This window comes from Mandrillus leucophaeus, unplaced genomic scaffold (genome assembly GCF_000951045.1).
Source record: "Mandrillus leucophaeus isolate KB7577 unplaced genomic scaffold, Mleu.le_1.0 Scaffold3, whole genome shotgun sequence".
Taxonomy (NCBI): domain Eukaryota; kingdom Metazoa; phylum Chordata; class Mammalia; order Primates; family Cercopithecidae; genus Mandrillus; species Mandrillus leucophaeus.
In genome coordinates, this window is record NW_012103142.1 from 64,254 (window position 1) to 73,759 (window position 9,506).

The 9,506-nt window shown below is 56.1% G+C and overlaps 1 protein-coding gene across 2 annotated transcripts; it reads right to left on the bottom strand.

Annotated features, from left to right (window-relative positions):
* Positions 1–215: 215 nt before the first annotated feature.
* Positions 216–7,945, bottom strand: RGL2 (ral guanine nucleotide dissociation stimulator-like 2). 2 transcript variants are annotated; one of them, XM_011986449.1, is made up of 18 exons: positions 7,421–7,945; positions 7,005–7,201; positions 5,604–5,687; positions 5,177–5,355; positions 4,993–5,043; positions 4,607–4,904; positions 4,087–4,338; positions 3,901–4,004; positions 3,709–3,793; positions 3,560–3,628; positions 3,264–3,338; positions 2,606–2,638; positions 2,367–2,488; positions 2,177–2,272; positions 1,985–2,096; positions 1,589–1,879; positions 1,004–1,118; positions 216–887 (listed from the first exon to the last, which is right to left on the bottom strand). In XM_011986449.1, the coding sequence occupies exons 2-18, from the start codon at positions 7,158–7,160 to the stop codon at positions 676–678; spliced, it is 2,334 nt and encodes a 777-aa protein (XP_011841839.1). In that variant the 5' UTR covers positions 7,161–7,201; positions 7,421–7,945; the 3' UTR covers positions 216–675. The 2 variants fall into 2 exon arrangements, with proteins under 2 accessions (XP_011841839.1, XP_011841840.1); XM_011986450.1 differs by lacking the exon at positions 7,005–7,201.
* Between the last annotated feature and the right edge of the window lie 1,561 nt (positions 7,946–9,506).

The following is a 9,506-nucleotide window of genomic DNA, read 5'->3' on the forward strand; positions in this document are numbered from 1 at the left end:
TTATACACATTTGCAGCAAGGGACCAGTGGTAGAGAGGTTACTGAAGAAAAATTGTTCTGAGGAAACTTTTTTCACCAATACCTCACTCACTTTTTGCTCTGTTCATGGGGATAGAAAACATTGTGCCCTTTCCTGTTCCATGGCATCTACCTTCAGCCAATTCCCCACCCCCACTCATAGCAGCCAGTTCATACGCACTACAAGGACAGGGGAGTAGAATTCAGGTAGTGTTTTGGTTTATTATCTTAGTGTTGTCACAGTGATAGAAACCCCCAGAGTGGGAAGAACAACTCCTGCGAGGACCTATTTTTTGCCATTTCCCTCTGCCCTGGGGCTCAGAGCCTTGAGGCCTTTGCTTAGCCCTTTGCATATTAGGATATGGCCAAGAATCAGAAACTGATGCGTTTTTTCCAGCACTACCTGTGTGCTGCACAGGTAGGAAGCACACACAGGTGGGAAGCTACACACAGGTATCCAACTTGGTTATAAGACACCAGTTCCCACAGGGCTGGATTTCTCAGCTGTCTGGTAAACCAGTGGTACTTCACTGCCCCAGGATGGCTGGCTACCTTTCTGAATTTCTGTCTCAATGTGATATAACTGCCACCATTCAGGATGGCTACCCACATCTGGTATGAACACCATGACTTCTGTAAGCCAACGGGGCTTCCTCCTCAGAACAGTGCCCGTGCAATCTTCCTCCCTGTGGCCTTGATCCTGGGAAAGGAGCCCCCTCCTCCCTCACTCGGAGGAGTTCCTGAGGCAGACGGGCCACTGGTGACGCCAGGTGTAGCAGCAGAGGACCTTCGCCGCTGCCGCAGGAGGAAATCGTGTGAAGCTCCATCCATGGCGTAGAATACGTTAGCCGAGGCTGGGATAGTCAGCTCTGAAGGTTCAGGGGATGGATGTCAAGCACAAGCACAGTCATTCCCCCCACAGCCGCCCAGATGTGGAAGCACTCCACTCTCCTCCCGAGTCTGCCTTTCCCTCGTGGCCTCTGACCTCGCTCCCCTGGCAGCAGCTGTACCAGCTCATACTCTGAAACCACTGCAGAGTCACGATTGTTTTTCTTAAGGACACGACTGATGACACTTGGAGCCTTGTCCTGGCTTGTCACCTGGCAGGACAGGAGACCAAAAGAGCAATCAATCAGCCATGAATTCCCATCCTTCTACCCTTAGCCACTGAACCCAACCACAAAAGGTTACTTGTGTCCAAGGCTTTAAAAGGAACAGGGAAACCCAATACGGTGGCTTCCTATACCCCATAAGCCAGCCCACATGGTGCCCAGTGAAACAGAGCTGCTTGCCTTTGGGGAAACTGCTGTTGGTTCTGAAATTTTAATATGGCCACCAAAAGTTTAAGGTGTAGCAACTAATGCAAAATAGCCATCAAAATAAAACAAATTTCAGCTTGTATTGAAGACCAGAGTTTACAAGATAAAATTAAAAATAAATAAAACAACTGCCAAAACCAAAAGTCAGAATTAAAACTACATTCAATTCCATTTGGTTGCCCAAACCTCAGACATTTATAGTCCAACAAGACACCATCCTTCACCCCAACTCCATCCCAAGGCTCCCTCACCAAAATGCTCTTATAGACACTGCCATCTTCCCCCAGCTCCATCTGGACTCGGATGATTCGGCAATCAGAGGCCCCTGGCCCAGATCCCCCTCCCCCATATCCAGTGCCCCCGGAGGCCCCTTCTGCACCCCCACTCAGCGGGGAGCCACAGGAGGCTGAGCGGCGGTGACCTCGAGAAGGCCTAGGGGAGGAGGCTGGTGGGGAGAGATGGCTGGGGTCAGCTGGACTGTGCAGGGATGGACTGCTTTCCAGGGCAGAGTCTAGTGACGAGACAGATGGCCACTTCATGTGCTAGGAATAAACAACATGGGACTGGCATGAAGGCAGGGAGATTAAGGAAGAAACATTTACAGAGTGAGGGTCAGCGTCAAGGTCAGAGTCAGGAGCAGAGCTCACCTGGGCCAGCCGAGTCAGCAGAGGAGCAGGAGTTGTAGGCACCTCATCTCCCGCCATACTGGGCCGCTCGCAGGACACAAGCGGGGTAGGGACCCCAACAGAGCCCAGAACCCTACAGTGGCAGGAGATTGGGAGGATCAGAAGAAAAGTGGAAGTTCCAAGTAACCATCCCCCAGCCAGTGAATCTCTCACTCTGTCCACTGCGAGATGACCAATGTTGGCCGAAGCACCCGTGGGGCAGGAGGGTCACTGGAACCAGGTGGCTCCACCTCACAGGATACACGATGGCTGGGTTAGGGGGCAAAAGACAGAGCTCAGGACATGACACCAATCCCCCACACCTGGCCAGAGCCCTAGAGTCCCAACCTCACCCTCCAGTCACCTCTGAGCCTCTGTCAGTGGCCGGAGCCCCTGTAGCCACCTCTGGATATCATGGTCAGGTTGGAGGTTATAGCCACGACATTCATTCTGGAGCCGTCGCAACTCAGAAAGGACTGCAAACTCCTGGGAAGGAGCCCTCAAACTGCAGGAGCCAAAACTCAGGGACACCTGACTTTCCCCCCTCCCCTTCCGGGAACATGGATTGAGAAGTCCAGCATCCAGCCCAGGCACTCCACTCACCTTCCTCCGCTTGTCAAAATTGATGTATCCATTCTGCGAGGAAAATGGGGATGGGGTGAAAGTTCTAACACTACCTTCCAGGCCACAGAGAGAGAATATCCCCTCTCTTAAACACACACAGCCATATCCAACTCACAATCCCTTCCCTCTAGCCTCTCTGACTCTTCCATCCCTCCCTGCCTTCCCCCTCAATCTATCATGGCCTAAGCACTGCACTTGACCCTTGAAATTTAATATCTCAGGTAGACAACTAGTCTGCTTTGCAGATGAGAAGACTGGATAGTATCCAATTGGATAGGATTCCTCATCCAGAGAGGATAAGGAACTTGCCCAAGGTCTCAGTATTTGTTTATTTAACAAACTCTAGCAATAGAGCAGGACCCCATCACAAAACCTAGATGTGCTTACGTTTCAGGCATGTTCTAAGCACTTGACAAATACGAATTCATTTAACCCTTATAATAACAGATCAATGTAGATGCTATTTCTAGTTTCTCACTTACAGACCACTGAGGCGACTTGGCACAGAAATAGATCTGGCTTTGTCCTACACTCAGCTATTTGTGCCTTACAGCCCCTTGCAAGGGGGGGATCTGTCGGACCCTGCAGCCCACTTGTTACATCATCATCATGACACACACACACACACACCACTGACCTCCAACTCATCCTTGGAGGCTGCATCCAGCATCACAAGGTCCTTCAGGAAGGTGCCAAGGTATGGGACTATACCCTGAGGTCAGGGGTCAGGGTCAGACGTGCCTGCCATTGATGTGAGGGCCCTCCGTCCCTCTGCACTTGCCCTCCCCATTGCCTCAGAGAACAGATTTCATTCTCCTCACCCCTCACCCCTCTGTGCCTCCCTTACCCATCCTTCAGGCTGCTCCCCCAAAACATACTCCTCACCCCTTCATAATCACAACCCCCAAGCCCACCACCCAGCTAGTCACTCACCCCACCCCGGGAGCCAGACCTCGGAGCCTTCTTGGAGTGTGGCTCCAAAGGAGACTGCAACTTTACCTCCTGGTGGTGACAAAATAAAGAGACATGGGGGAGCAGTAGGGAGCAGGGAGAGGGGGGAATGCCACAAACCAGGCTCTCACCTGCACGAGCAGCTCCCGACTCTGGGAATAATTATCCTCCTCGGAGAAAATCTGGCAGAGGCTAGAAAAGACTCTGAGGCTGTCCCTGGGGGAGGGAGAAAAGTGGCCTTGAGGACAGGCCTGGCTCTGTCACCCCCTCTTCCCTGCCTTCTGAGGAACCCCCACCCCAGTCCAATGCCTCAGCCTCCCCACCTGGTTGCTTCCCCCCAGGCTGCCCGAAGCCTGTGGATGGGGCTGGACTGCAGGGCTGACACCACAGCATAAACTGAAGAGAAGTTTCGGAGCAGCCGGCACTCCTGTGGGGGTCAAAGAGAGCTAAGGCTATGGGAGCCCTCTCCATGCCATGGCCACCCACCGTGGGGCAATGTTCTCTCTCACCTCCGCCACGCGGATCCACTTCTCCAGGAGGCGGGCCCTCTGGGGGGGACGGAGTGGCCGTATGGTCACCTCCCCAGGTCCCTCTCCGGTGGAGGTAGCCCCCAGGACAGAACTAACCACTGCCCCTGCCACCTTGTTGAACTGTGTGACAGTAGCTCGGACAGATGGGCAGAGGTGAGAATGTCCTGGCCGGTCTCTGTGACCCCACAGGCCTCCCAGGCACTGAGAGGGGATCAAATTGAGAAATAGCTCCTGCAGGGTAGAGGTAAGAGGTTAAAGTTCATAGTCAAGTGAGGTCAGCCTTCCAATATTAGGGATCTGAGGATCTCAGGTGGCCAAGGAACCAGAGGGGCACAGGGTTTGAAGGGTAACAACCAAAGGGAAAAAGGGAAAGTCAAAATGGTAGGTGAAGGAGGCTAGGAGCTGGATCAGGAAAGGGTGGAAGCAAGGAAAGGATCTGGAGTCAAGGAGAGGTTAGTAAGGGGTCAGGGGGCATACGGGCCAAAGGTCAGGGTCTCACCGCATCTAGCAGGGTCAGCTGTTCGGCCAAGTGGTCAGCGAGGAACATCAGGACATCCGTGGGGTCAGCAGGGGGATCGCCGGGGAGGGCCAGGGGCTTAGGAAGGTCGGGGGCCTGAGGGTCCACCCGGGACCGGAGGTTGCGGATGAGGTCAGCGCTGCCCCCCCCAACACCCTTCCCTGCTGCATACCCTGTCTGAAGTAAGAAGCTCTCAAGCCGGTCAAGCTGACCCTTGGCCTCAGAGCCAAAATCCTCAGGGTGAGAGGCCAGCCAGGTTGACAGCACAGAGATGGCTACCCTGGGAGAAGGGAATCAGCCAAGGGTGAGAGGTAAAGCTGCAGCCTGGGCAGAGTGGACTGTGAGATTAAGAAACAGGGGTCACTCACTCTGTTGTCCTCTCTAGTTCACCGGTAGGATGAGATTCAAGGGCTTCCAGCCTGAGGGGAAGAAGAGGATCTATCTGTCCATTTTCCCCAAACCCCCAGTGGCCTTAACTATTTTGGTGGGATGTTGGAACTTTAGGAAATCTGGACAGACACTCCACGACCCTGGGTCCCTTATGACTCTGACCTGTCAGCCATAAGTCCTAGCAAGGCAGGCGTCGAGGTGAAGGCCCGGTGGGTGGCCAGGAAGGCTGACATGAAAGTCCCATCAGTCCCTGATGTCCGGGTATCCAGTAGGTGTCTGACCAGGGCCTCCAGAGTGCCAGCTCGGAGCCGTCGGGAGGAACGCGGGGGAGGCATAGGGACCTGGAGGACACAAAGAGATGATCACCAACGCTTTCTCCCACTCTGCCCCTAGATTTCTGAGGACAATCCCAGACCCAGGAGATGTTCCAGCCTCATTTTTCTGATATTCAGAGAGGGCAAAAGTCTTGGCCTATGTCATATAGCGGAGTCCAGGACTCCAGAACTCCAACCTAGCACTCTGGCCAGAAAGTCAGCCAGAGGAAGGGAACTGAAGAGTCAGAGGTGAGAAGCTAAAGTCATGATCTCACCAAGGGATCAAGAGGTCGATATTGGCGGCTTGTGACGGTAAACACGGCACCATCCTCCTCCTCATCCCAGACGGACACAGGGGCCTGCAGGAGCAAGGAAGGGGAAGTCAGACAGTTCCATATCACCCCCCACTGCCCTCAGCCTTCACCCCAGGCCCTGCTTCTCCCTCTATACCCCTCACCTGTGGTGGCAGGGCATAGTACCAGCGAGTGCGAGGAAGGGTGGGGGGAGCTGGTGACCCCAGGTCTCCCCCACTGGGGCCCAGACAGCCCCACCCCAGTCGCCTCAGGGCCCCGGTGGAGTCGAAGGGGCTGTAGTGGAGGCGTGGATGGAGTACAGGAATCCTGATCCTTTGGAGACCCCCAAAGCCCTTTCCCCCCAGAGCTGAACCCACACACGACAGAGAAGCAGGGTACAAAGAGCAGGAGAGGGAAGCGAGAGGCAGCAAGTCAGAGGCAGAGACTAGGAGTAGCTGAAACCTCAGTTCAGGCACTGCCGCATGCCCCGCCCCTCCCGGCCAAGGACTAGACCAGCCCAGAGCTTTAGTCCTTCTCAGGCCCCCTTTCACCCTGGTCCCTCGGGTAGTGCCTCCACTATCTCAGCCCTAAGGGACCCCTGAAGGTAGCAGCTCCAATCCCAGTCCAGGAAGGAAAAGGGGAAGTGGGATGATGGGGGCTGGGGGGCGGTAGACTCAGAGAGTCACGTGGCCCCAGTCCCTCCCCCGACGGATCCCGAAAAACCAGCCTTGCCAGTCAACCTGCCCTCACTTAGGATCTGGACCTAGGAGTTCAGGGCCTCGGGGCCCCAAATCCAAATTCTGGCCCCTCCTGAGGCCTAAAATCCTGCTCCTGGCCACCACCATTAATCCCTAATGAAAACAGGTAACCGCTCTCTACCCACCCTAGGATCGTTCCTCCAGGTCCCAGAACCGTGGCTTCCCTGCCTCTACCCAGGATGGGGGGGGGGGGAGTGTAAAGGGGAGGGAGGGAAGGAGGGGTCACGAAATCTGAGGGTTCCCTCCCCAATCCCAGAGTCAGAGGAGCTGGTTACTGTGGAAACAAACCCCTCCCCGCCAAACAAAAACAAGGAGGGAGACAGGGGGCAAGACAAGACTGCTCAGAGAAGTAGGCACACTCAGGCAGGCAGAGGCAGAGGGCCAGAGACCCGCAGGGACAGCCAGCCAGAAGTTCCAGGCAGGTTCCTGCGGGCAGGTCCTGAGTCACACTGACAGAGAACCACAGAGACGCCGGGACTCCCCGCAGCAGAGAAACGGGCCGACGCCCAGGGAGGTGCGAGAATAACTGAGGCAAGGAGGAGGAGATGTAGGGACCCAGAGACAAGAGAAAAGTGGAGACTTCAGAAATACATCCGCCCCCTACCTCCCACCACCCGCGTCTCACCTCTTCTTCTTCCTCCTCCTCTTCCTCCTGCCCCCCGCCCACGACCAGGCCACCTGGGCCCCCACCCTCATCGGGGTCCCGGCTTCGGAAGCTGCTCAGTACGACTCCCCCTGGGGGGCTCGTGTCCAAAAGCAGCCGCAGGGGCCGCGGGAGCATGGCCGAGTGAAGGAATCAGCGGGGTCGGGCCATGGGGGCGCCTGGGGAGAGACGGGGTGGGGTGGGGGTGGAGAGTCAGGTGGGCGCGGGGGAGCCGGGCAGGGAAGGGACGTGGGTGGGTGTCAAGAAGACCGGAAGGGAATTCTGCAGGAAGGCTGGGGGAGGGGGGCAACAGAAGGGTGAAATAGGGTGGCCCTTGGTGCAGTTGGGGGAGGAGGGGGTCACGAGTACGGGGACGCGCAGGGTGCTCAGGCTCTGACCTGCTCGGGAGGGGTGGGGGCAGCGTGGGTCCTGGGCCGCTGTTGCCGTCGGTCTCCGGCCCCGGACCAAGTCCCCTCCCCGGCTTTTCCGTACCCCCTTGAACCCCTCCCGCTAGGCTCCCGGGCCCTTCCGCCCTTTCCGCTCCCCCCCGCGTCCGCCCGCTCCGAGAGCAGGAGCCAAAAGGGGAAGGAAGTGAGGACAGGAGCCAGGGCCGCGGACTAGGGGAGCGCCGGACGCTCAGGGACCAGGACCCAGGCGCCCGAGTCCCCAGCTCCACTGTCCTCCGCCTCTACACTCGGGGATTCTGGAGACCACGTCGCTCCGCACTGAACTGGAATAAAGATTCCAGTCTCCAGCCCCTGGGGGAAGGCAGGAGCAGAATTTGACATTCCCTTCCCCAACAATAACACGGCTAAAACTCCCGCGGGAAGCGTTTCAGGAGGAGAGAGAGCGGGTCACTCCATCCCCACGGGATTACGCTCCCCACCACAACCCACGAACTCCGCTGACCGAAATCCCGGCCGCGTTTTCCGAAGGGCCCTCGGTTCCCGCCCCCTCGGCAGGGGGCGGGGCAGGAAGCAGCCACATCCGGTTCCAGATTCGGCTCTTTGGGGCTTCCGGCGCCGAGGCAGGGATCCCTGTTGGCTCGGCGTCTCTTTGCGGTTGGAGTACCCTCCGCTTGAGCGCATCTTATGCGCCAGTAGTGGCGCCCGACCCCGAACGGTGTCGACGGGGCGTACTCTGAGGGGTTCAAGGTCACTGGAAGGGACCAGAGGTGACTGGAATATTCATTTTGCTTGGAAGGGGGTTGGAATGAGAGGCCCGTTTGGAAGCACTGGAATACAACTTTATTCCCACACCATTAGACGTGTTACCCCGTCGGTCTGGCCGACAGTCCTGACTCGGAGATCCCTGAGCTGCGTCGCCGCTTCCTTCGTCAATATCCAGCAGCTATTTGATGAGCGCCCTCCAGTGGGGCCTTACGTCCCTATGCCGGCGCGGGGTTACAGCAGTGGACAGACAGGCCGGTCCCTGTCCTCGAGGAGCCCATGATCCGCGGGGAGACAGGCATTTAACGACGACTCACATGATCACTTAAAATACAACTGTGGTGAACCGCACAAGAGGGACGCGCGGCGGTCTGCGGGGAATGACGAGGCCGACCTCGTCTGCGACCCAGGGAGGCCGAGGGTGGACCAGGCAAAGGGAACAGAGGGCTGGGAACTGGAGGTGGGCGGGAGGCGGTTGGTTCATTGGAGGAAAGGAATAGCCCTGTGTGTGATGAGCATTGAGAGGAGGGCTGGCGAGCACCATCTTGGGCTGGAGAATTAGGCAGTGGCTCCAGTGTGGGGCGGTGGGGGGAACACGTGGGCCAGGGCAAGAAGAATGGGTTTGGCCCTAGAGCACGGGTTCTCCAAGTGTAACCTCGGCCCTACAGGTCGCTGAGACTATGTCAGGGGGTAGGTGAGAATGACTATTTTTTATAACAAAATTAAGATGTTATTTGCAACCGAGCGCGGTGGCAAACGCCGCTAATCCCAACACAGGGAGGCTGAGGCGGGCGGATCACGAGGTCAGGAGATCGAGACCATCCTGGCTAACACGGTGAAACCCTGTCCCTACTAAAAAATACAAAATTTTAGCCAGGCATGGTGGAGGGCGCCTGTAGTCCCAGATACTCGGGAGGCTGAGGCACCAGAATGGTGTGAACCCGGGAGGCGGAGCTTGCAGTGAGCTGAGATCTCGCCACTGCACTTCAGCCTGGGCGACAGAGAGAGACTCTGTCTCAAAAAAACAAAACAAAAAAAGTTTTTTGCCTTCTTCATTCTATAAGAGTGTACAGTGGAGTTTTTCAGAAACTACATGATATGTATTGACACCATGGTTCCCACAATGAATGGAATGTGTGCCTATGTATTCTCGTGTTTTAAATTTTTCTGTTTTAAGTTCTAGTACCATAAATATTGATAGCTGTAACCCACATACCCAAAAGCTTTTTGGAGTCCTTGATGATTTTTAAGAGGTCCTGAGAGAAAAAATTTTGAGAACCACTGTCCTAGAGCTTCAAGAAGGTGAATGCCATAA

Bases quoted from the DNA above. Each gene is read 5' to 3' on its own strand.
- RGL2 (XM_011986449.1), bottom strand. From the start codon at position 7,160: ATGCTCCCGCGGCCCCTGCGGCTGCTTTTGGACACGAGCCCCCCAGGG. The intron at 4,905-4,992 runs GTGAGTGACCCC...CCCTTCTCCCAG, and splicing joins GAACTAGAGAGGACAACAGA to GGTAGCCATCTCTGTGCTGT. The intron at 3,794-3,900 runs GTGGGGAGGCTG...TCCCTCCCCCAG, and splicing joins GCCTGGGGGGAAGCAACCAG to GGACAGCCTCAGAGTCTTTT.